Raw genomic sequence first — 25557 nt, 5'->3', positions numbered from 1 at the left:
GTCGCCCGGGTCCCTGAGTCACCCACCCACCCAAAATCTGTCTGCCTGGCATTAGGGGTCCTACCTGGGAGGGCTGCAAGGAAGAGGAGGAGGAGGAGGAAGGTGGAGTGGGGGCTGCTCTGGGGTGGGTCTTGCTGGGGGGTTCTCTCTGCCCAGGAGGACTCGATTTGCTCATGGTGATGGTTGCACCAAAGGAGGGTTCAGGGGGCCTTGACCATCCCTGCCCTGTTTCCAGACCCCTGACCCAATCCTGGACCCTTGAAACGAGCCCAGACCCCTGTCCTAACCCTGGACCCCTTGCTCTGAGCCCAAAAGGGGTTCTGGGCTGGTTGCAAAGGGCCTGGGCTCAGTTCATGGGGTGCAGGATTGGGTCAGAGGGCTGGGGGCTGGAACCAGGGATGGTCAGGGCCGGTGGAAACCTCCTTTGGTGTAACCATCACCCTGAGCAACTCGAGTCCTCCTTCAGCTGAAAGGACCCCCCCAGCAGGACCCACCCCAGAGCAGCCCCCCCTCCACCTTCCTCCTCCTCGTCCTCTTCCTCGCAGCCCTCCCAGGTAGGACCCCTAATGCCAGGCAGACAGATTTTGGGGTGGGTGGGCGACTCAGGGACCCGGGCGACTCCATCCGTCCTTTCTCTCTCCGCAGGGCTGCGGGCGGCCGTGCAACTGGTGGAGTCCGGAGGTGGTCTCCAGACACCCGGGGGGTCCCTGCGCCTCCTCTGCAAGGCCTCCGGCTTCACCTTCAGCAGCTACAACATGGAGTGGGTGCGACAGGCACCTGGGAAGGGGTTCGAGTTGGTCACAATTATTAGCAACGATGGTGGTAGCACCTGGTACGCGCCGTCGGTCAAAGGACGGTTCACCATCTCGAGGGACAACTCCCAGAGCACGGTCACGCTGCAGATGAACAGCCTCACGGCCGACGACACGGCCACCTACTACTGCGCGAGAGAAGGTGGCAGTGACACTGATGCTGACACCGAGCCCCAGCAGCCCTGCTCTGTGTCCCCAGATCCCAGCAACTTTCCAAAACCCCTCCAACTCAGCCTGGACCCTTGCACCAAAACCAAATCCTTTCCCTGAGCCTGGACCTTTTGCTCCCAACCTGGACCCAACACCAAACCCAGGTCCTCGCCTTCAGCCTGGACCGTTTCCATCAAGCCCAGACCCTTGCACCAAACCCAGACCCTCACATCCTGCCTGCAGCCTTGCAGCAAGGCCAAATCCTTCACGGTGCCCAAATCCCCGGCTCTTGACCCAAATCTGGACCCTCTGCCTCCTCTGCAAGGGCTCCGGCTTCACCTTCAGCAGCAACGACATGAACTGGGTGCGACAGGCGCCCGGGAAGGGGCTCGAATACGTGGCGAGTATTCACAGCAGTGGTAGTAGCACCTACTACGCACCAGCAGTCAAAGGACGCTGTCGCGATCCAATGTCGGGGAAGGTTTCGATGTGACCCCAAGAGCGACATTAAGACACAAATGAGGTCAAATGCCTCATTGCTGGACTCTTGCGACCTAACTGACCTGCTCCCTTGCACCCAACGCAAACCTGGTTGAGGTTTGGGGCCAAAGCGGTTGAGGTTTGGGGCCAAAATGGTTGAGGTTTGATGCAACTGGTTGAGGTTTGGGGCCAACGGTTGAGGTTCATGGCAAACGGTCAAAGTCTGGTACAAACAATTAAGGTTTGGGCAAATCTGTTCAGCTTTGGGGCAAATGGTAGAGGTTTGGGGCAAAAATGGTTGAGGTTTGAGGCAAAACCGTTTGAGATTTGGGGCCAAACCAGTTGAGCTTTGATGCAAATGGTTGAGGTTTCTGGCCAACGGTTGAGCTTTGGGGCAAAGAGTTGGGCTTTGGGGCAAATGGTAGAGGTTTAGGGCAAACATGGTTGAGATTTGGGGCAAAAAGGATTGTAGTTTGGGTGAAATGGTTGAGGTTTGGGGCCAAAACGGACGAGGTTTGGGGCCAAAACGGTTGAGGTTTGTGGCAAGCAGTCTAAAGTTTGGTACCAACGGTTGAGATTTGGGGCAAACAGTTGAGGTTTGGGGCCAAAATGATTGCAGTTTGGGGCCAAAATGGTTGAGGTTTGATGCAAATGGTTGAGGTTTGGGGCCAACAGGTGAGGTTCGTGGCAAACAGTCAAAGTTTGGTGCAAGCAGTTGAGCTTTGGGGCCAAAAGGGTTGAGGTTTGGGGCAAATGGTAGAAGTTTGGGGCAAACTTGGTAGAGATTTGGGGCAAACAAGACTGCAGTTTGGGGCAAACAGTTGAGGTTTGTGGCAGATGGTTGAAGTGTGGGACAAACGGCTGAGGCTTGAGGAAGGATCTGGAGTGGCTGCAGGGGTCTTGGAGTGGGGTGATGGTTTTGGGAGGATTTGGGGACACAGCGCTGGGATGTTGACGGCTCGGTGCCGGAGTTGGTACAACCACAACCACCACCAAGTTTCCCGCAGTAGTAGGTGGCCGTGTCGTCGGCCCTGAGGCTGTTCATCTGCAGCGTGAGCAAGTTCTGGGAGTTGTCCCTCGAGATGGTGAACCGTCCCTTGACCGATGGCGCGTAGTTTGTGTAACTACCATCGCTGTTAATACTCGCAATGTACTCGAGCCCCTTCCCGGGCGCCTGTCGCATCCATCCCATGCCGAAGCTGCTGAAGGTGAAGCCGGAGCCCTTGCAGAGGAGGCGCAGGGACCCCCCGGGTGTCTGGAGACCACCTCCGGACTCCACCAGTTGCACGGCCGCCCGTTGAGCCCAAACACCGGGGCTCACCGCAAAGGACGCGGGTTGGGTGCAAGAGGTCTGGGCTGGGTGGGAAGATTCGAGGCTCAGGACAAGGGTCCGGGTTGGGTGCAGGGGTCTGGAGACAGGGCTGGGGGCCAGGCAGGGATGGTCAGGGCCCCCTGCACCCTCCGTTGGTGTAACCATCACCCTGAGCAACTTGAGTCCCCCTGGGCAGAGAGGACCCACCAGCAGGACCCACCGCAGAGCAGCCGCCCCTCCACCTTCTTCCTCCTCGTCTTCTTCCTCGCAACCCTTCCAGGTAGGATCCCCCAACCTCCAGAATGCAGATTTTGGGGTGGGTGGGTGACTCTGGGACCTGAGAGACTCCATCCTGTCCTTTCTCTCTCCGCAGGGCTGCGGGCGGCCGTGCAACTGGTGGAGTCCGGAGGTGGTCTCCAGACACCCGGGGGGTCCCTGCGCCTCCTCTGCAAGGGCTCCGGCTTCACCTTCAGCAGCTACGCCATGCACTGGCTGCGACAGGCACCTGGGAAGGCGTTTGAATGGGTTGCGAGTATTACCGACAGTGGTAGTACCACCTACTACGCGACATCGGTCAAGGGAAGGTTCACCGTCTCGAGGGACAACTCCCAGAGCACGCTCACGCTGCAGATGAACAGCCTCAGGGCCGACGACACGGCCACCTACTACTGCGCGAAATCTGCTTATGGTGGTTGTACCGACTCCGGAACTGAGCCCCAACATCCCTGCGCTGTGTCTCAAAATCCTGGCATCTTCCTCAAACTCCCATCCAGTTCTTGGTCCCTTGTGCCCCACCTGCACCCCTGCACCCAACCCAGGTCCTCGCCCTCAGCCCGGATTCCTGCCCCGACCGTGGATCCTTTGCCTCGTGCTTGGACCCTCACCCTCTGCCCCAACGTTCCTGCACCATTCCCAGCATCTTCCCAAAGCCCGGACCCTCATCCTGGACTGTTTGCAGGAGTCTGGACCCTTTGGAAGGAGCCCGGAGCCCTGCACGGTGCCCAAATCCCCGGGTCTTGCCCCAAACCCAGGCTCGGTGTGTCCTCCGCAAGGGCTGTGGGTTGGGAGAGAGACGCCTGGTCTGGTGGGAAGGGTCAAAACTCAGGACAAGGGTCCGGGTTGGGTGCAAGGGAGCAAGTAGGTCGCAAGAACCCAGGAATAAGGAAGGGGTTTGTGGAAGAGGCCAAGGTTTGGGGAGACAGTGCAGGGGTGTTGGGGGTCGGTGCCACCAGCAGCACCATCATCATCTTCTTTCGCGCAGTAGTAGGTGGCCGTGTCGTCGGCCCTGAGGCTGTTCATCTGCAGCGTGACCGTGCTCTGGGAGTTGTCCCTCGAGATGGTGAACCGTCCTTTGACCGACGGCGCGTATTCTGTGCTACTACCACTGTCGCTAATACTCGCGACGAACTCGAGCCCCTTCCCGGGCGCCTGTCGCACCCACTGCATGTAGGAGCTGCTGAAGGTGAAGCCGGAGCCCTTGCAGAGGAGGCAGAGGGTAAGAATTTTTGCCAAAAGCCAAGGTTTTGGGTCAAGAAAGGGTCTTGTGCTTGGCACACAGGTCCAGTTTTGCAGGAAGACCTGGGTCTTGGTGCAAGGATTTCCGGACTGTGCTGGGATTTGGGGACAGCGTGCTGGGGTCGGTCCCATCATCATCAATTCGAGCAAGACGAGCAGGTGGAGAATTCAGGAGAGACGCTGTGCCTGGGAGAAAGGGAGGGGTGGGTGAAAGGTGTTTTAAGATTAGGTTCTGCTTCTCATTGCCCTACTCTGGTCGATTAATGATAAATTAAGTTAATTTTCCCCAAGTTGAGTCTGTTTTGCCCGTGAAGGTAATTAGTAATTAGTGAGGAAACCGTCCCTGTCCTCATCTCCACCCACGAGCCTTTTGTTAGATTTTTCTCTTCCCTGTCCAGGCTGAGGGGGGGGAACGATAGAGCCGCTTTGGTGGGCACTTGGCCTCCAGCCAGGATCAGCCCATCGCAACCACGCTGACCAAGTCGAGTCCCCGTGGAGAGAGAGGACCCCCCAGGAGGACCCACCCCAGAGCAGCCCCCCCATCCACCTTCATCCTGATCATCTTCCTCGCAGCCCTCCCAGGTAGGAACCTGCAACCCCAGGCACGCGGATTTTGGGTGGGTGGGCAACTCTGGGACCCCGTGACTCCATCCCGTCCTTTCTCTCTCCGCAGGGCTGCGGGCGGCCGTGCAACTGGTGGAGTCCGGAGGGGGTCTCCAGACACCCGGGGGGTCCCTGCGCCTCCTCTGCAAGGGCTCCGGCTTCACCTTCAGCAGCTATGCCATGGAGTGGGTGCGACAGGCGCCCGGGAAGGGGCTCGAGTTCGTCGCGAGTATTAGCAGCAGTGGTGGTAGCACAGGTTACGCACCGTCGGTCAAGGGACGGTTCACCATCTCGAAGGACAACTCCCAGAGCACGCTCACGCTGCAGATGAACAGCCTCACGGCCGATGACACGGCCACCTACTACTGCGCGAAACAAGCTGATGGTGACACTGATGCTGGCACTGAGCCCCAACATCCCTGCAGTGTGTCCCGAAATCCCGGCATCTTCCTCAAACTCCCATCCAGTTCTTGGTCCCTTGTGCCCCACCTGCACCCCTGCACCCAACCCAGGTCCTCACGCTGAGTCCAGATTCCAGCCCCAACCCTGGATCCTTTGCGCCGATCCTGGACCCTTCGCCTCCTGCCCCAACATCCCTGCACCGTTCCCAGCATCTTCCCAAAGCCCGGACCCTCGCCCCGAGCCTGGACTCTCTGCAGGAGTCTGGACCTTATGGAAGGAGCCCGGAGCCCTGCATGGTGCCCAAATCCCCGGGTCTTGCCCCAAACCCAGGCTCGGTGCGTCCTCTGCAAGGGCTGTGGGTTGGGAGAGAGACGTCTGGGCTGGGTGGGAAGGGTCCAAACTCAGGACAAGGGTCCGGGTCGGGTGCCGGGGTCTGGGAACGGGGCTGGGGGATGGTCAGGGCCCCTTGCACCCTCCTTTGGGGTAACCATCACCCGCGGAGCAGTGCACTGCTGCAACCACAAGCGATTCACCGACAACCAGGAGCACAGAAGTGTTCCCAAACTTAGGGCAAAACCAACATTCCCTTACTCCTCCAGGTAGGAGCTCTCAATCCCAGGGAAGCCGCCTTGAGCAGCGTCCTTTATCAAGGGGGGAAGGGTCTCCTTCACCAGCCAACCGTGTATTCGGAGAAGTGACTCCCCTATTCCCAACCTCAATCCAGGGGATTTATCCCCCGACCTGTGGAACGGTGTGTACGCCTGTGCCTGAGTGGATTAGAATTATAGAATCATAGAATATCTCAAGTTGGAAGGGACCCATAAGGATCATCAAGTCCAACTCCCTGCTCCCTGCAGGACTACCTAAAACTAAACCATATGACTAAGGGCATCATCCAGACACTCCCTGAACTCTGACAGGCTCCCTGTGGAAGCAGTGGTCAGCTTGTGCAGTCACTAGCTCTCTTTGGAGGAACCTCTTCAGGAATGACCTGCTCTGCTCTTCTCGTTGTGGGGGTAGGAGTGAAAAAACCAAACCCCTGAACATCTGTCTCTGTACTGGTTCAGAGCCTAATTATGGACCCTTCCTGCTACTGACTAGGGATGGCGTGGTCCGCATGTGCCGTAGCTGAAGAAGAAAAAAACCAGCAAACCAACCAAAAAAAGCCCCAGCAACAACAGGAGGAATCCAACATCAAAACAAACAGCCTTCACTGTGCAGAGACTTTCAGGGGCCTTCAAGAACCGGGGAAGAATCTTTACAAAGTAGGAGGAAGGAAAACATCGGCAGCTCGAGGACTTCAGAAAGGTCAGGGGCTCGCGCTTCTCGACAGGAGTGCAGAGTGAGAACGAGGATGTCATGTTCTCTCATCCCAGGCCGTTCCAGTGATAAAGGACCATCTATTTTAAGGGGCTTTACAGAACCGTTTGCCTGAATGGCAGAGGAACAGTGGGTGCAAGGCAAATGGGAGGGACCTGTTAAGGAAAGGAAAAAAAAAAACCCAAACCCAAACCACAAACCCCATATGGAAGAAAATGAGAAGCATCCTTGTTGAGAGTTCAGTGAGAAAATGCTCTAGCAACGTCATCTAAGGTACCCGTCAGTGTGTGCAGAGCCTCGCTTGTGTAACTACCATAGAAAAGACCCTGAACTTCTCTCAAGTGCTTTAGCTGTGCATCTTCCTCCTGCCTCTGTTCAGATCTGGAGATGTTCTAGGGAAGAAGGATGCATAGCCGGTGGGTCCCACTGAGCCCGTATTTCACACCGCCTGTAACAGGATCAGCCTATCCCCATGAAAACAAAACAAAACACCCCCCTGACCCCTCCCCAAAAAACACCAGCCTACCCAGCAGGAGAGATGATGTACATGGGAGTGGAGTTTCCCCTTTTCTTTCTTTCTTTGACTGGTCTGTGATTGTTTGCGTACACAAGGCTGTCATGTGAAACTGAAGCTGAAACCCTCCAGCTTGGTTTTTTTTCTTTCCCTTACTTCCTCACGCAGCTGAGTAACGGTTAGGTTGAGACTCGGGGCACGCTCTTTGTTACGGGATGTCAAGGCTCAGTTCAGGTTTTGGTTCTTCGAATGGTGCAGCTGTTGATGCGGAAATCACGGGCACCGCACACAATCAATATGATCAAGGCAGATGCCAATTTATTGCCCAAATAGCTTGGTTTATATAAGTATTTTAGTTCCTGCTCATCCGTAAGCCATCTGTTGATTGGTTAGCATGTGCTGTCCACGCGCCTAAACCAATAATATGGTAGGAGAAGGTCTTCTGATCACGCAAATGGTTCCCTCCGCCTGTATCTTGTCTTGTGTCCTGCTTTCAGTCACGTAGGCCCAACTTTTTTCAGCTTTTTGTGCTTATTTCATCACATTTTGTAGCAACAGTTAGCCTTGTCCTACTTTTCGCGCTCCTCATCAAACTTGTGGCAACAGTTGACCTTCGCTACGTCCTTGAGGCCTGCTGCCTGCAGAGGCCACTTCTCACGGAATAATCAGCTCCGTTGTGCCTGGATTGTTCACTCTCTGTCCTTTGTTCTCCAAATATCCCACAGTGCAGCCACCGCCCTGTTCAGTTTGGGGTTCATCAGACAACGAAGGGCTAAGCTGTCGGCACAGCTCCGGGGAGTCTTCTCTGCCGAGAGACGGGGCCTTAACGCAACCCAAGGCTGGGTCGATTTTGCAGCCCCCCCATGAATCCCGTCTCTGCACCAGACATGGTGAAACTCGTTTGGGACCTATGAGCGGGACAACCCATGGAGAGGCGATTCAGGACGATGCTGGGACGTGGGGACGCGCTGCGGGGGCTTTGGGGCTCGGTGTCGGGGTCGGTGCCACCACCATAAGCATTTTTCGCGCAGTAGTAGGTGGCCGTGTCGTCGGCCCTGAGGCTGTTCATCTGCAGCGTGAGCGTGCTCTGGGAGTTGTCCCTCGAGATGGTGAAGCGTCCCTTGACCGACGGCGCGTAGTAGGTGCTACTAGCTATGAACGCCGGTGGGTACCTTCTGTAAATACCACTGCTGCTAATACCCGCGACAAACTCGAGCCCCTTCCCAGGCGCCTGTCGCACCCAGTACATGTCTTTGCTGCTGACGTCGAAGCCGGAGGCCTTGCAGAGGAGGCGCAGGGACCCCCCGGGTGTCTGGAGACCACCTCCGGACCCCACCAGTTGCACGGCCGCCTGTTGAGCCCAAACACCAGGGCTCGCCGCAAAGGACGCGGGTTGGGTGCAAGAGGTCTGGGCTGGGTGGGAAGGGTCGAGGCTCAGGACAAGGGTCCGGGTTGGGTGCAGGGGTCTGGAGACAGGGCTGGGGGCCAGGCAGGGATGGTCAGGGCCCCTTGCACCCTCCGTTGGTGTAACCATCACCCTGAGCAACTCGAGTCACCCTGGGCAAAGAGGACCCACCAGAAGACCCACCCCAGAGCAGCGCCCCCTCCTACCTTCCTCCTCCTTGTCTTCTTCCTTGCAGCCCTTCCAGGTAGGATCGTCCAACCCCGTGAACATAGATTTTGGGGTGGGTGGGCGACTCTGGGACCAGGGCGACTCAATCCCGTCCTTTCTCTCTCCGCAGGGCTGCGGGCGGCCGTGCAACTGGTCGAGTCCGGAGGGGGTCTCCAGACACCCGGGGGGTCCCTGCGCCTCCTCTGCAAGGCCTCCGGCTTCACCTTCAGCAGCACCGGCATGGGATGGATGCGACAGGCACCTGGGAAGGGGCTCGAGTGGGTCGCGAGTATTACCAGCAGTGGTAGTAGCACCTACTACGCGCCGTCGGTCAAAGGACGCTTCACCATCTCGAAGGACAATTCCCAGAGCACGGTCACGCTGCAGATGAACAGCCTCAGGGCCGACGACACGGCCACCTACTACTGCACGAAATCTGCTGATGGTAATGGTTATGTTGGCACCGGTGCTGGCACTGATCCGTAACATCCCTGCGCTGTGTCTCAAAATCCCGGCGTCTTCCTCAAACTCCCATCCAGTTCTTGGTCCCTTGTGCCCCACCTGCACCCCTGCACCCAACCCAGGTCCTTGCCTTCAGCCCGGATCCCTGCCCCGACCGTGGATCCTTTGCCCCGAGCCTGGACCCTCCCACCCTGCGCCAACGTCCCTGCACCATTCCCAACATCTTCCCAAAGCCCAGACCCTTGCCCTGAGCCTGGACTTTTTGCAAGAGTCTGGACCCTTTGGAAGGAGCCCGGAGCCCTGCACGGTGCCCAAATCCCCGGGTCTTGCCCCAAACCCAGGCTTGGTGTGTCCTCTGCAAGGGCTGTGGGTTGGGAGGAGACGTCTGGGCTGGGTGGGAAGGGTCAAAACTCAGGACAAGGGTCCGGGTTGGGTTCAAGGGTCCAGGTAGGTTGCAAGAACCCAGGAATAAGGCAGGAGTTTGTGGAAGAGGCCACGGTCTGGGGAGGCAGTGCAGGGGTGTTGGGGGTCGGTGCCACCAGCAGCACCATCATCATCTTCTTTCGCGCAGTAGTAGGTGGCCGTGTCGTCGGCCCTGAGGCTGTTCATCTGCAGCGTGAGCGTGCTCTGGGAGTTGTCCCTCGAGATGGTGAAGCGTCCTTTGACCGACGGCGCGTATTCTGTGCTACTACCACTGTCACTAATACTCGCGACGAACTCGAGCCCCTTGCCGGGCGCCTGTCGCACCCAGGACATGTCGTTGCTGCTGAAGGTGAAGTCGGAGCCCTTGCAGAGGAGGCGCAGGGCCCAGATTTGGGTCAAGAGCCGGGGATTTGGGCACTGTGAAGGATTTGGGCTCGCTGCAAGGCTGCAGGCGCGACGTAAGGGTCTGGGTTTAGTGTAAGGGTCCGGGTTTGTGTCACGTCCCAAAGTTGGAGCGACTCAGGTTCGTGGATTTCCTTTGTCAGAATTAAGGTGAAATGACAGGAGGGGAGTTCAAACAACAATCAACATTTATTCAACCTAGCTAACTTTTTCCAATTACACATGAACTTATTAATATGAACCTTGCAACATGTCGTTAAGCCGCTGTTTGAGAAGAGAGGCGAGGTGCAGAAAAAGAAATGGAAGAAGAAACATGAATCGTATCAGGAGAGCCCTCCCGTTGAGTCACGAGGTTCAGAGCAGGCCCCCTTGCTTTCTGGACTCCTTCCCAAAGAGGACCCAGGGGCGGCTGGATCCATTCCTAGTCTCAGACTTGGTCAACGGTTTATGTTTAAAAGGATGAGGTGTAGGGACTGTGGAAAAGAGAGAAGGAGAAGAGGGAGAGAGAGAATGAGAGAATGAGAGAAAGAAAGAAAGAAAGGAAGGAAGAAAGAAAGGAAGGAAGGAAGGAAAGAAGAAAGAAAGAAAGAAAGAAGAGAAGGGTTTCACCAGTCCAGGGTCCGGCGTTGGTCCAGCCAGCGTAGAGATCCAGTTCCGGAGGGCGCGCACTGAGGACTCGTTCTCTCTTCTTTTATCGTGTGTTGGCTGATGACCTCGACATGCGCAGTTCCCATTCCCAGGGTTCTCTGGAATCGGTCGGTGAGCTTTGGTGGGGGGGTTCACTGTGGAGTTGCGTTTCTTTCCCTGCTGGCATGGCCGCTGAAGATAGAAGCACAGTCCCAACTTCCGTGGGGTCTTCTTCCTGCAGGAAGGCATAAATTGTGTTCCTTCTCCTGCTCACTTAAGATAAGGAGTTGGGGCTTCCCACCCCCCGTGGGGCCCTCTCCTCCGGCCACATTGTCCTGTTCACAAAACTCCAGCGTTTTTACAGAGGCGGTTTTCCCCAGCAAAGTTCTTTACCGGATGTTTGAGACGTTGAATTTGTCAGACCGTCACAGCTTGATGCAAATGATCCAGGTTCAGGACAAGGACCTGGGTTTGGTGTTGGGTCTGTGTTTAGGGTAAGGGTGCGGGCTCGGAGCAAAAGGGCCAGGCTGAAAGAAAGGATTTGGTTTTGGTGCAAGGCTCCAGGCTGAGTGGAGGGGTTTTGGGGAGGTGCCAGGATTCAGGGATGCCGTGCAGGGATGTTAATGGCTCTGTGTTGGGGTCAGTACCACCATTAGCTTCTCTCGCGCAGTAGTAGGTGGCCGTGTCGTCGGCCCTGAGGCTGTTCATCTGCAGCGTGAGCGTGCTCTGGGAGTTGTCCCTCGAGATGGTGAAACGTCCTTCGACCGACGGCGCGTAGTAGGTGCTACTACCACTGTCGCTAATTTTCGCAACAACCTCGAGCCCCTTCCCAGGTGCCTGTCGCACCCAGAACACGCTGGTGCTGCTGAAGGTGAAGCCGGAGCCCTTGCAGAGGAGGCGCAGGGACCCCCCGGGTGTCTGGAGACCACCTCCGGACTCCACCAGTTGCACGGCCGCCCGCAGCCCTGCGGAGAAGGAAATGACAGGATTGAGTCACCCGGGTCCCTGAGTTGCCCACCCACCCAAAATCTGCATGATGGAGGTTGGGGAATCCTACCTGGAAGGGCTGTGAGGAAGAAGACGAGGAGGAGGAAGGTGGAGTGGGGGCTGCTCTGGGGTGGGTCTTGCTGGGGGGTTCTCTCTGCCCAGGAGGACTCGAGTTGCTCATGGTGATGGTTACACCAAAGGAGGGTTCAGGGGGCCTTGACCATCCCTGCCCTGTTTCCAGACCCCTGACCCAATCCTGGACCCTTGAAAGGAGCCCAGACCCCTGTCCTAACCCTGGACCCCTTGCTCTGAGCCCAAAAGGGGTTCTGGGCTGGTTGCAAAGGGTCTGGGCTCAGTTCATGGGGTGCAGGATTGGGTCAGAGGGCTGGGGGCTGGAACCAGGGATGGTCAGGGCCGGTGGAACCCTCCTTTGGTGTAACCATCACCCTGAGCAACTCGAGTCCCCCCGGGCAGAGAGGAGCCCCCAGACTCACGGGGAGCTGTGCCGACAGCTTAGCCCTTCGTTGTCTGATGAACCCCAAACTGAACAGGGCGGTGGCTGCACCATTCGAAGAACCAAAACCTGAACTGAGCCTTGACATCCCGTAACAAAGAGCGTGCCCCGAGTCTCAACCTAACCGTTATTCAGCTGCGTGAGGAAGTAAGGGAAAGAAAAAAAACCAAGCTGGAGGGTTTCAGCTTCAGTTTCACATGACAGCCTTGTGTACGCAAACAATCACAGACCGGTCAAAGAAAGAAAGAAAAGGGGAAACTCCACTCCCATATACAGAATCCGCTCAGGCACAGGCGTACACACCGTTCCACAGGTCGGGGGTAAATCCCCTGGATTGAGGTTGGGAATAGGGGAGTCACTTCTCCGAATACACGGTTGGCTGGTGAAGGAGACCCTTCCCCCCTTGATAAAGGACGCTGCTCAAGGCGGCTTCCCTGGGATTGAGAGCTCCTACCTGGAGGAGTAAGGGAATGTTGGTTTTGCCCTAAGTTTGGGAACACTTCTGTGCTTCTGGTTGTCCGTGAATCGCTTGTGGTTGCAGCAGTGCACTGCTCCGCGGGTGATGGTTACCCCAAAGGAGGGTGCAAGGGGCCCTGACCATCCCCCAGCCCCGTTCCCAGACCCCGGCACCCGACCCGGACCCTTGTCCTGAGTTTTGACCCTTCCCACCCAGCCCAGACGTCTCTCTCCCAACCCACAGCCCTTGCAGAGGACGCACCGAGCCTGGGTTTGGGGCAAGACCCGGGGATTTGGGCACTGTGCAGGGGTCCGGGCTCCTTCCAAAGGGTCCAGACTCCTGCAAACAGTCCAGGGCGAGGGTCCGAGCTTTGGGAAGATGCTGGGAACGGTGCAGGGATTTTGGGGCAAGAAACGAGGGTCCAGGATCGGGGCAAAGAATCCAGGGTTGGGGCTGGAATCCCTGCTCGGGTCAAGGACCTGGGTTGGGTGCAGGGGTGCAGGTGGGGCACAAGGGACCAAGAACTGGGTGGGAGTTTGAGGAAGATGCCGGGATTTCGGGACACACCGCAGGGATGTTGGGGCTCAGTGCCAGCGTCAGTGTCACCATCATCTTGTTTCGCGCAGTAGTAGGTGGCCGTGTCGTCGGCCCTGAGGCTGTTCATCTGCAGCGTGAGCAAGTTCTGGGAGTTGTCCCTCGAGATGGTGAAACGTCCTTCGACCGCCGGTGTGTACCAGGTGCCACTACCACCTCTGCTAATATCCGCAACGTACTGGAGCCCCCTCCCAGGCGCCTGTCGCACCCAGACCATCCAGAATCTGCTGAAGTCAAAGCCGGAGCCCTTGCAGAGGAGGCGCAGGGACCCCCCGGGTGTCTGGAGACCACCTCCGGACCCCACCAGTTGCACGGCCGCCCGCAGCCCTGCGGAGATGGAAAGGACGGGATGGAGTCGCCCGGGTCCCTGAGTCACCCACCCACCCCAAAATCTGTCTGCCTGGCATTAGGGGTCCTACCTGGGAGGGCTGCGAGGAAGAGGACAAGGAGGAGGAAGGTGGAGGGGGGGCTGCTCTGGGGTGGGTCCTGCTGGGGGGGTCCTTTCAGCTGAAGGAGGACTCGAGTTGCTCAGGGTGATGGTTACACCAAAGGAGGTTTCCACCGGCCCTGACCATCCCTGGTTCCAGCCCCCAGCCCTCTGACCCAATCCTGCACCCCATGAACTGAGCCCAGGCCCTTTGCAACCAGCCCAGAACCCCTTTTGGGCTCAGAGCAAGGGGTCCAGGGTTAGGACAGGGGTCTGGGCTCGTTTCAAGGGTCCAGGATTGGGTCAGGGGTCTGGAAACAGGGCAGGGATGGTCAAGGCCCCCTGAACCCTCCTTTGGTGTAACCATCACCATGAGCAACTCGAGTCCTCTTGGGCAGAGAGGACCCCCCAGCAAGACCCACCCCAGAGCAGCCCCCACTCCACCTTCCTCCTCCTCGTCCTCTTCCTCACAGCCCTTCCAGGTAGGATCCCCCAACCTCTGTCATGCAGATTTTGGGTGGGTGGGCAACTCAGGGACCCAGACGACTCCATCCCGTCCTTTCTCTCTGCGCAGGGCTGCGGGCGGCCGTGCAACTGGTGGAGTCCGGAGGTGGTCTCCAGACACCCGGGGGGTCCCTGTGCCTCCTCTGCAAGGGCTCCGGCTTCACCTTCAGCAGCTCCTACATGGAGTGGGTGCGACAGGCGCCTGGGAAGGGGCTCGAGTGGCTCGCAACGATTAGCAGCAGTGGTAGTAGCACCTGGTACGCGCCGTCGGTCAAGGGACGCTTCACCATCTCGAGGGACAACTCCCAGAGCACGGTCACGCTGCAGATGAACAGCCTCACGGCCGACGACACGGCCACCTACTACTGCGGGAAAGGTGCTGATGGTGATGCTGGTGGCACCAACCCTGGCACCGAGCCCCAACACCCCTGCACTGTCTCCCCAAACCTTGGCCTCTTCCACAAACTCCTGCCTTATTCCTGGACTCTTGCAACCTACCTGCTCCCTTGCACCCAACCCGGACCCTTGTCCTGAGTTTTGACCCTTCCCACCCAGCCCAGACGTCTCTCTCCCAACCCACAGCCCTTGCAGAGGACACACCAAGCCTGGGTTTGGGGCAAGACCCGGGGATTTGGGCACCGTGCAGGGCTCCGGGTTCCTTCCAAAGGATCCAGACTCCTGCAAACAGTCCAGGATGAGGGTCCAGGCTTTGGGAAGATGCTGGGAATGGTGCAGGGACGTTGGGGCAGGGTAGGAGAGTCCAGGCTCAGGGCAAAGGATCCACGGTCGGGGCAGGGATCCGGGCTGAGGGCGAGGACCTGGGTTGGGTGCAGGGGTGCAGGTGGGGCACAAGGGACCAAGAACTGGATGGGAGTTTGAGGAAGATGCCGGGATTTTGGGACACAGCGCTGGCGTGTTGATGGCTCGGTGCCGGAGTCGGTACAAACACCACCAGCAGCTGCTTTCCCGCAGTAGTAGGTGGCCGTGTCGTCGGTCCTGAGGCTGTTCATCTGCAGCGTGAGCGTGCTCTGGGAGTTGTCCCTCGAGAGGGTGAACCGTCCCTTGACCGACGGCGCGTAGTAGGTGCTGCCACCACTGCTAATACTCGCGACATATTCGAGACCCTTCCCGGGTGCCTGTCGCACCCAGTACATGCCTTTGCTGCTGAAGGTGAAGCCGGAGGCCTTGCAGAGGAGGCGCAGGGACCCCCCGGGTGTCTGGAGACCACCTCCGGACTCCACCAGTTGCACGGCCGCCCGCAGCCTTGGGCAGGGGGCAGAAGGGGAGAGACCCCCAGATTCCCCTCATCCTTCCTCCAGGCTGGCCCCAGATTCAACAGAGAAAATCTGGGATCCTGGAGGGGATCGGGGCAGAGGGATGGGTTTGTTCTGGGAGCGGGGGGTCTCAGGACGATGCCGGCATTTGGGGACATAGAGGCGGGACGTCGGGGCTCGGTGCCGGGGTCCGGGCTCGGTGCCGGCAGATGCAGCGGCTGCAGCCGTCGCAGCGCGGCGCAGAGGGCTGGGGGCTGCCAGGCGTCGCTGCCTCCTGCCTCCCGCGGGGACACCGCTCGACGGCGCTTTTCCTGCCCAGACGCCCCGTCGGTGCCACCACCAAGTTTCCCGCAGTAGTAGGTGGCCGTGTCGTCGGCCCTGAGGCTGTTCATCTGCAGCGGGAGCAAGTTTTGGGAGTTGTCCCTCGAGACGGTGAAGGGTCCGTAAGATACTGCATTGTTATCTTGAACCATTTGCCTGAAAGATTGTTACGTGTGAGGGACTGGGCTGTCATCTGAAGGTTCTGTGACCTGCTTATCTCAAGCCCTTTGTCTCTGAGATGGCCTGTTCAAGGAGGACACTTCTCTGTCCATAAGGACGATGACCAGACCATTGAGGCATCCAGGGCAGGAAACGGGGCTGGAGCTGATAAGATACTGCTTTCTGGTGTGGATCATGCAAAAGTCGTGTGATAGACGAAACCTGCAGCGCGTGACGTCATCAAAATATGCCCTATAAAAACCCGTAGAGACAAGTCGGGCTGGCCTTTTTCACCACCAAAGAATTGAAGATTGAGGACCAACGGGACGCCGCTGCATCCGTGGTGGTGACTATCCTAGCAATCCGATCCTGACTGCTTGCTTAATTTCTACTTTTTCTTCCATTCTACCCTATCGCCATTATTGTCCAATTTTGATACTTTTGATAATAAAAGCTCTTTTGACTATGAGGCTTTTGACCTTGTTTATGTCTTAATGTCGCTCTTGGGGTCACATCGAAACCTTCCCCGACATTGGATCGCGACAGCGTCCTTTGACCGCTGGTGCGTAGTAGGTGCTACTACCACTGCTGTGAATACTCGCCACGTATTCGAGCCCCTTCCCGGGCGCCTGTCGCACCCAGTTCACGTCATTGCTACTGAAATCAAAGCCGGAGCCCTTGCAGAGGAGGCAGAGGGTCCAGATTTGGGTCAAGAGCCGGGGATTTGGGCACCGTGAAGGATTTGGGCTCGCTGCAAGGCTGCAGGTGGGATGTGAGGGCCTGGGCTTGGTGCAAGGGTCTGGGCTTGATGGAAACGGTCCAGGGTCAGGACAAGGACCTGGGTTTGGTGTTGGGTCTGTGTTTGGTGTAAGGGTCCGGGCTGGGAGCAAAAGGGTCAGGGTCAGGGAAAGGATTTGGTACCAGGGTATGTGTTGAGGGGATGGTCTTTGGAAAGTTGGTGGGATGTGGGGGCACAGAGCAGGGCTGCTGGGACTCGGCGTGAGCATCACCAGCACCACCAGCACCTTCTTTCGCGCAGTAGTAGGTGGCCGTGTCGTCGGCCGTGAGGCTGTTCATCTGCAGCGTGAGCGTGCTCTGGGAGTTGTCCCTCGAGAGGGTGAACCGTCCCTTGACCGATGGAGCGTAGTAGGCGCTGCCACTGCTGTAAATACCCGCGACCCACTCGAGCCCCTTCCTAGGTGCCTGTCGCACCCAGAACATGTCGTAACTGCTGAAGGTGAAGCCAGAGCCCTTGCAGAGGAGGCGCAGGGACCCCCCGGGTGTCTGGAGACCACCTCCGGACTCCACCAGTTGCACGGCCGCCCGCAGCCTTGGGCAGGGGGCAGAAGGGGAGAGACCCCCAGATTCCCCTCATCCTTCCTCCAGGCTGGCCCCAGATTCAACAGAGAAAATCTGGGATCCTGGGGGGGATCCGGGCAGAGGGATGGGTCTGTTCTGGGAGCAGGAGGGTCTCAGGACGATGCCGGGATTTGGGGACGCAGAGCCGGGACATCGGGGCTCGGTGCCGGCAGATGCAGCGGCTGCAGCCGTCGCAGCGCGGCGCAGAGGGCTGGGGGCTGCCAGGCATCGCTGCCTCCTGCCTCCCGCGGGGACACCGCTCGACGGCGCTTTTCCTGCCCAGACACCTGCTTGGTGCCACCGAAATCAGATTTCGCGCAGTAGTAGGTGGCCGTGTCGTCGGCCGTGAGGCTGTTCATCTGCAGCGTGACCGTGCTCTGGGAGTTGTCCCTCGAGATGGTGAACCGTCCTTTGACCGACGGCGCGTAAACTGTCCAACTACCATCGTTGTTAATACCCGCGACCAACTCGAGCCCCTTCCCGGGTGCCTGTCGCACCCAGAGCATGTTGTAGCTGCTGAAGGTGAAGCCGGAGCCCTTGCAGGGGTCTGGGCTTGCAGCAAAGGGTCTGGGTTGAGAGCAAGGGGTCCAGGGTCAGGACAGGGGTCTGGGCTCATTTCGAGGGGTCCATGATTGGGTCAGGGGTCTGGAAAAAGAGCAGGGATGGTCAAGGCCCCCAGAACCCTCCTTTGGTGTAACCATCACCCTGAGCAACTCGAGTCCTCCTGGGGAGAGAGGACCCCTCCCAGCAAGAAAAACTCCAGAGCGGCCCCCACCTCCACCTTCCTCCTCCTCGTCTTCTTCCTCCCAGCCCTCCCTGGCAGGATCCCCCAACCTCCAGAATACATATTTTCGGGTGGGTGGGTGACTCAGGGACCTGCACAACTGAATCCCGTCCTTTCTCTCTCCGCAGGGCTGCGGGCGGCCGTGCAACTGGTCGAGTCCGGAGGAGGTCTCCAAACACCCGGGGGGTCCCTGCGCCTCCTCTGCAAGGGCTCCAGCTTCACCTCCAGCAGCTACACCGTGTACTGGGTGCGACAGGCGCCCGGGAAGGGGCTTGAGTGGGTCGCAGGTATTTACAGCAGTGGCAGCGCCTACTACACACCATCGGTCAAGGGGCGCTTCACCCTCTCGAGGGACGACTCCCAGGGCACGCTTACACTGCAGATGAACAGCCTCACGGCCGACGACACGGCCACCTACTACTGCGCGAAATCTCCTGATGGTTATGGTGGTCCTGACCCCAGCACCTTCTTGAAATCCTTCCAGAAACACCCACGTCTTCTTGGAAAACTGGACCCTTGCGCTAAGCACACAAGACTTTCTTGAGCCCAAATACGTAGCTTTTGGCACAAATTCTTGCCCCGGACCTCCTCTGCAAGGGCTCTGGCTTCACTTCAAGCACCTCCAGCATGGACTGGCTGCAGCAGGCACGTAGCACCTTCCCAAAATCCTTCTAGCAAGCGCAGACCCCTGTCCCGAGACCAGACATTCCTGTCCTCCATCCCCAAAGCCCAGCACCTTCCCCAAAATTGCATTATCTGTGCAAATCCCTTGCTCTGAGAATCAGCATCCTTGCCCTGCATCAGCAAATCCCAGCATTTTCCCCAAATCCCAGCATCATCCCCAAATCCTTACACCAAGCATCAACGTCCTTGCCCTGCATTCCCCCAAATCACAGCATCTTCCCAAAATCCCAATGTCTTCCCAAAATCCTAGCCCCAATATCAGCGTCCCTGCCCTGCATCCCCAAATCCCAACATCTTCCCAAAACCATTGCCCCCAGCATCAGCAACATTGCCCTGCATACACAAATCCCAGCATCTTCCCAAAATCCTCGCCCCAAGCATCACCATCCCTGCCCTGCATCCACAAATCCCACCAACTTCCCCAAATCCTTGGTCTGATCTTCAGTATCCCTGTCCTGCATCCCCCAAAATCCCAGCACCTTCCCCAAAATTCCACCATCTTCCCAAAAATCCTTGTGCCGAGCATTGGCATCCCTGCCATGCATCTGCAAATCCGAGCATCTTCCCCAAAATCCCAGCATATTGCCCAAAGTCCTTGCCCTGAGCATCAGCATCCCGGCCCCGCATCACGAAATCCCAGCATTTTCCTGAAATGCCAACATCTTCCCAAAATCCTTGACCTGATTATCAGCCCCCCTGCCCTGCATCCCCCAGATCCCAGCATCTTCCCCAAAACCCCAGTTTCTTCCTAAAATCCCTCCCTGAGCATCAGCATCCCTGCCCTGCATCCCAAAATCCCAGCAAATTCCCATAAATCCTTGCTCTGAGCGAAGAAAAACCTGCCCTGCATCTGCAAGTCCCAGCATCTCCCCCAAAATCCAACATCTTCCCCAAATCCTTGCCTTGGACATCAGCATCCCTGCCCTAAATCCCCGAATCCCAGTCTCTTGCCAAAAATCCCACCATCTTCCCCAAATCCAATTATCTTCCCAAAATCCTTGCCCCAATGATAAGCATCATTGCTCTGCATCCCCAAATCCCAGCATCTTCCCAAAAGCCTTCACCCGAGCATCAGCATTCTTCCCTGCATCCCCAAATCCCAGCATCTTCCCCAGATCCGTGCCCTGAACATCGACATCCCTGCCCTGCAGCTCCAAATCCCACTATTTTCCCCCAAATCCCACCATCTTCCCAAAGTCCTTGGCCCAAGCATCAGCATCAATGCCCCGCATCCACAAATCTCAGCATTTTTGGCAAATCCCAGCATCTTCCCGACATCCAGAATCTTCCCAAAAGCCTTTCCATGAGCATTAGCATCCCTGCCCTGCATCCCTGAATCCCACCATCTTCCCCCAAATTCCACCATCTTCCTAAAAACCTTGGCCTGAAAATCAGCATCCCTGCCCTGCATCCCAAAATCCCAGCATCTTCCCCCAAACCCCAGCATCTTCTCCAAAATACTTGCCCCCATCATCGGCATCCCTCCTGAGCATGCGCAAATCCCAGTATTCTCCACAAAATCCCAGCATCTTCCCAAACTCCTTGCCCTGATCATCAGCGTCCCTGCCCCGCATCCCCCAAAATCCCAACATCTTTCCAAAATCTTTGCCCTGAGCACCAGCATCTCCAAATCCCAGCACCTTCCCAAAAAATTCCACCATCTTCCCCAAAATACTTCAGCTGAGCATCGGCATCCCTGCCGTGAATCCCCAAAAATCCCAGCATCTTCCCAAAATCATTGCTCTGAGCCCAGACACCCCTGCCCTGCATCACCAAATACCAGCATTTTACCCCAAATCCAATTATCTTCCCAAAATCCTTGACCCCATGCATCAGCATCCATGCCCTGCATCCAAAAACTTCATCATCTTCCCCAAAACACAATTGTCTTCCTAAAATCCTTGCCCCAATAATCAGCATCCTTGCCCTGCATCCCAAATCCGAGTATCTTCCCCCAAATCCCAGCATCTTCCCCAAATTCCTTGCACCAAGCATCGGCATCCCTTCATGCATCAGCAAATCCCATCAACTGCCCCAAAATCCCAGCATCTTCCCCAAAATACTTGCCCTGACCATCAGCATCCCTGCCCTGCATCCCTCAAAATCTCAGCATCTTCCCCAAATCCTTATCCCAAGCATCAGCATCCCTGTGCTGCATCCCCAAATCCCAGCACCTTCCCAAAATCCCAGCACCTTCCCAAAATCATTGCTCTGAGCCTAGACAGATCTGTCCTGCATCTCCAAATCCCAGCATTTACCAAAATGCAATTATCTTCCCCAAATCCTTGACCCCGTGCATCAGCATCCAGGCCCTGCATCCCCAAATTCCATCATCTTGCCCCAAATATAATTGTCTTCCCAAAATCCTTGTCCCAATAATCAGCATCCTTGCCTGCAACCCCAAATCCCAGCATTTTCTCCAAATCCCAGCATCTTCCACAAATCCTTGCTGTGATCATAAGTCTCCCTGCCCTGCATCCCTCAAAATCCCAGCATCTTCCCCAAAAACCCAGCTTCTTCCTAAAATCCCTCCCTGAGCATCAGCATCCCTGCCCTGCATCCCCACAAATCCCAGCAAATTCCCAAAATCTTTGCCCAAGACATCAGCATCCCTGCCCTGCATCCCAAAATCCCAACATCTTCCCAAAACTTCCAGCCTCTCCCCCAAAATCCTTCCCCTGAGCATCAGCATCCCTGCCCTACATCCCCAAATCCCAGTCTCTTGCCAAAAATCCCACCATCTTCCCCAAATCCAATTATCTTCCCAAAATCCTTGCCCCAATGATAAGCATCATTGCTCTGCATCCCCAAATCCCAGCATCTTCCCAAAAGCCTTCACCCGAGCATCAGCATTCTTCCCTGCATCCCCAAATCCCAGCATCTTCCCCAGATCCGTGCCCTGAACATCGACATCCCTGCCCTGCAGCTCCAAATCCCACTATTTTCCCCCAAATCCCACCATCTTCCCAAAGTCCTTGGCCCAAGCATCAGCATCAATGCCCCGCATCCACAAATCTCAGCATTTTCGGCAAATCCCAGCATCTTCCCGACATCCAGCATCTTCCCAAAAGCCTTTCCATGAGCATTAGCATCCCTGCCCTGCATCTCTGAATCCCAGCATCTTCACCAAAAATCTACCATCTTCCTAAAAACCTTGGCCTGAAAATCAGCATCCCTGCCCTGCACCCCCAAATCCCAGCACCTTCCCAAAAAATTCCACCATCTTCCCCCAAATCCTTGACCTGCGCATCAGCATGCCTGCCCTGCATTCCAAAATCCCAGCATCTTTCCAAAATCCTTGCCCCCAGCATCAGCATTCCTGCCCGACATCCAGGAATCCCAGCATTTTCCCAAAATACCAACATCTTCCATAAATCCTTGTCCCAAGCATAGGCATCCCTGTCTTGCATTCCAACATCCCAGCATCTTGCCCAAAATCCCAGCATCTTGCCCAAAATCCCAGCATCTTGCCCAAAATCCCAGCATCTTGCCCAAAATGCTTTCCCTGAGGATTAGCATCCCTGCCCTGCATCCCAAAATCCCAGCATCTTTGACAACTCCTTGCTCTGAGCAACAGGATCCTTCCCCTCCAGTTCTAAAACCCCAGCATCTTCCCCAAATCCTTATCCCAAGCATCAGCATCCCTGCGCTGCATCCCCAAATCCCAGCACCTTCCCAAATCCCAGCATCTTCCCAAATCCATTGCTCTGAGCCTAGACAGCTCTGCCCTGCATCACCAAATCCCAGCATTTACCAAAATGCAATTATCTTCCCCAAATCCTTGACCCCATGCATCAGCATCCAGGCCCTGCATCCCAAAATTCCATCATCTTCCCCAAAATACAATTGTCTTCCCAAAATCCTTGTCCCAATAATCAGCATCATTGCCCTGCATCCATAAATCCCAGCATCTTCCCCAAATCCCAGCATCTTCCACAAATCCCAGCATCTTCCACAAATCCTTGCTGTGATCATAAGCCTCCCTGCCCTACATCCCTCAAAATCCCAGCATCTTCCCCCAAAACCCAGCTTCTTCCTAAAATCCCTCCCTGAGCATCAGCATCCCTGCCCTGCATCCCCACAAATCCCAGCAAATTCCCAAAATCTTTGCCCAAGACATCAGCATCCCTGCCCTGCATCCCAAAATCCCAACATCTTCCCAAAACTTCCAGCCTCTCCCCCAAAATCCTTCCCCTGAGCATCAGCATCCCTGCCCTACATCCCCAAATCCCAGTCTCTTGCCAAAAATCCCACCATCTTCCCCAAATCCAATTATCTTCCCAAAATCCTTGCCCCAATGATAAGCATCATTGCTCCGCATCCCCAAATCCCAGCATCTTCCCAAAAGCCTTCACCCGAGCATCAGCATTCTTCCCTGCATCCCCAAATCCCAGCATCTTCCCCAGATCCGTGCCCTGAACATTGACATCCCTGCCCTGCAGCTCAAAATCCCAGTATTTTCCCCCAGATCCCACCATCTTCCCAAAGTCCTTGGCCCAAGCATCAGCACCCTTGCCCTGTATCCCCAAATCCCAGCGTTTTTGGTAAAACCCAGCATCTTCCTAAAATCCCAGCATCTTTCCAAAAGCCTTGCCTTGAGCTTCAGCATCCCCACCCTGCATCCCCAAATCCCAACATCTTCCCAAAACTGTGCAATCTTCCCCCAAATCCTTACTCTGAGCATCAGTATCTCGGACCTGCACCTCTAAATCCCAGCACGTTCCCTAAATCCTACCATCTTCCCAATATCCTTCCTCTGAGCCAAGACACCCCTGCCCTGCATCCAAAAAACCCAGCATCTTCCCCAAAATCCCAGCATCTTCCCAAAAGCCTTTCCCCAAGCATCAGCATCCCTGCCTTGAATCCCCAAATCCCAGCATCTTCCCCAAAATCCCAGCATCTTCCCCAAAATCCCAGCATCTTCCCCAAAATTCTTACCCCAAGCATCAGCACCCTTGCCCTGCATCTCCAAATCCCAGCATCTTCCCCCAAATCCACCTATCCTCCCGAATTCCTTGCCCAAACATCAGTCTCCCTGCCCTGTATCCACAAATCTGAGCATTCTCCCCAAATCCCAGCATCTTCCCAAAATCCTTCCCACAAGTTTCAACACCCCTGCCCCGCATCTCAAAATCCCAGCTTCTTCCCTAAAATCCAACTACCTTCCCCAAATCCTTGCCTCAAGCATCAACATCCTTGTCTTGCATCCCCAAAACCCAGCATCCTGCCCAAAATCCTGGCCCGAGCGTCAGCACCCTTGCCCTGCATCCGCAAATCCCAGCATCTTCCCAAAATCCAAGCATCTTCCCAAAATCCTTGCCTGAACATCAACATCCCTGCCCTGCATCCCCAAATCACTATTTTCCCAAAATACCAAAAATCTTTGCAAAATCCTTGCCCTGAGCATCAGCATCTGTGCCCTGCATCCCAAAATTCCAACAGCTTTGCAAAAAACCAATTATCTTCCCAAATCCTTGCTCTGTGCCCAGACAAATGTGCCTGCATCCAAAAATCCCAGCATCTTCCCACAATCTCAGCATATTCCTGAAAATCCTTGCCCAAGTATCAGCATCCCTGCCCTGCATCCCCAAATCCCAGCATCTTCTCCAAACTCCTAGAACCTTCCCCCAAATCCTTACCACAATCACTGGAATCACTGCCCTGCATCCCCAAATCCGGCATCTTGCCCAAAATCCCGGCATCTTGCCCAAAATCCCGGCATCTTGCCCAAAATCCTGGCCTGAGCATCCGCACCCTTGCCCTACATCCGCAAATCCCACCAGCTTCCCAAAATCCCACCATCTTCCCAAAATCCTTGCCCTGAACATCAGCATCCCTGCCCCGCATCCCAAAATCCCAGCATCTTCCAAGAAATCCAATTATCTTCCCAAATCCTTGCTCTGAGCCCGGACAACTGTGCCTGCATCCGAAAATCAATGCATCTTCCCAAAATCTCAGCATATTCCCCCAAATAGTTGCCCTGAACATCAGCATCCCTGCCCTGCATCCGAAAAAAACCAGCATCTTCCCCCAACTCCCAGCATCCTCCCCCAACTCCTTGCCCAAACATCAACATCCCTGCATCCCCAAATCACTGTATTTTCCCAAAATACCAAAAATCTTTGCAAAATCCTTGCCCTGAGCATCAGCATCTGTGCCCTGCATCCCAAAATCCCAACAGCTTTGCAAAAAAACCAATTATCTTCCCAAATCCTTCCTCTGAGCCCAGACAAATGTGCCTGCATCCAAAAATCTCAGCATCTTCCCACAATCTCAGCATATTCCTGAAAATCCTTGCCCGAGCATCAGCATCCCTTCCCTGCATCCTCAAATCCCAGTATCTTCCCCAAACTCCTAGGACCTTCCCCAAAATCCTTACCACAACCACTAGAATCACTGCCCTGCATCCCCAAATCCGGCATCTTGCCCAAAATCCCGGCATCTTGCCCAAAATCCCGGCCTGAGCATCCGCAACCTTGCCCTGCATCCGCAAATCCAAGCATCTTCCCCAAAATCCAGGCGTCTACCCAAAATCCTTGCCCGGAGCATCAGCATCCCTGCCCCGCATCCCAAAATCCCAGCATCTTCCCCCAAATCCAATTCTCTTCCAAAATCCTTGCTCCGAGCCCAGACAACCATGCCCTGCATCTGAAACTCAAAGCATCTTCCCAAAATCTCAGCATATTCCCCCAAAACAATTTCCCGAGCATCAGCATCCCTGCCCTGCATCCCAAATCCCAGCATCTTCCCCAAAAGTCTTGCCCCAAGCATCTCTACCCTTACCCTGCATCTCCAAATCCCAGCATCTTCCCCCAAATTGCAGCATATTCCCCCAAATCCTTGCCCTCAGCATCAGCAC

At 56.1% G+C, this 25557-nt stretch overlaps 2 protein-coding genes and 1 gene segment (V, D, J or C); all 3 read left to right on the top strand.

Annotated features, from left to right (window-relative positions):
- The first annotated feature begins 353 nt into the window (after nt 1-353).
- The window catches only part of LOC142027958 (immunoglobulin gamma-1 heavy chain-like), a 108775-nt gene continuing 83571 nt past the window's right edge, over nt 354-25557 (top strand). The window contains exons 1-4 of the mRNA XM_075022111.1: nt 354-401; nt 467-554; nt 3128-3448; nt 6651-6663. Of these exons, the coding sequence (XP_074878212.1) occupies nt 354-401; nt 467-554; nt 3128-3448; nt 6651-6663 (470 nt within the window). The remainder of the gene's footprint in view (nt 402-466; nt 555-3127; nt 3449-6650; nt 6664-25557) is intronic.
- On the top strand, nt 4091-5397 carry LOC142027953 (uncharacterized). Its single transcript, XM_075022106.1, has 3 exons — nt 4091-4200; nt 4718-4851; nt 4943-5397. Exons 1-3 carry the CDS (start codon nt 4091-4093, stop codon nt 5395-5397), a joined length of 699 nt encoding a protein of 232 aa, XP_074878207.1.
- Nucleotides 8604-9206, top strand: LOC142027952 (immunoglobulin heavy variable 3-23-like). The segment is given in 2 exon segments: nt 8604-8757; nt 8851-9206. Coding segments are annotated over 2 exon segments (510 nt in total).

This window comes from Buteo buteo, unplaced genomic scaffold (genome assembly GCF_964188355.1).
Source record: "Buteo buteo unplaced genomic scaffold, bButBut1.hap1.1 HAP1_SCAFFOLD_98, whole genome shotgun sequence".
Classification (NCBI taxonomy): Eukaryota; Metazoa; Chordata; class Aves; order Accipitriformes; family Accipitridae; genus Buteo; species Buteo buteo.
This window is presented reverse-complemented; position numbering and strand designations above follow the sequence as displayed.

What these genes read in the sequence shown, in the direction of transcription:
- LOC142027953 (XM_075022106.1), top strand. Translation starts at nt 4,091, where the DNA reads ATGGTGAACCGTCCTTTGACCGACGGCGCGTATTCTGTGCTACTACCA. An exon ending in GCCTGTCGCACCCACTGCAT is followed by an intron (nt 4,201 to 4,717) that starts GTAGGAGCTGCT and finishes CTTGGCCTCCAG; the next exon opens with CCAGGATCAGCCCATCGCAA. An exon ending in CTTCCTCGCAGCCCTCCCAG is followed by an intron (nt 4,852 to 4,942) that starts GTAGGAACCTGC and finishes CTCTCTCCGCAG; the next exon opens with GGCTGCGGGCGGCCGTGCAA.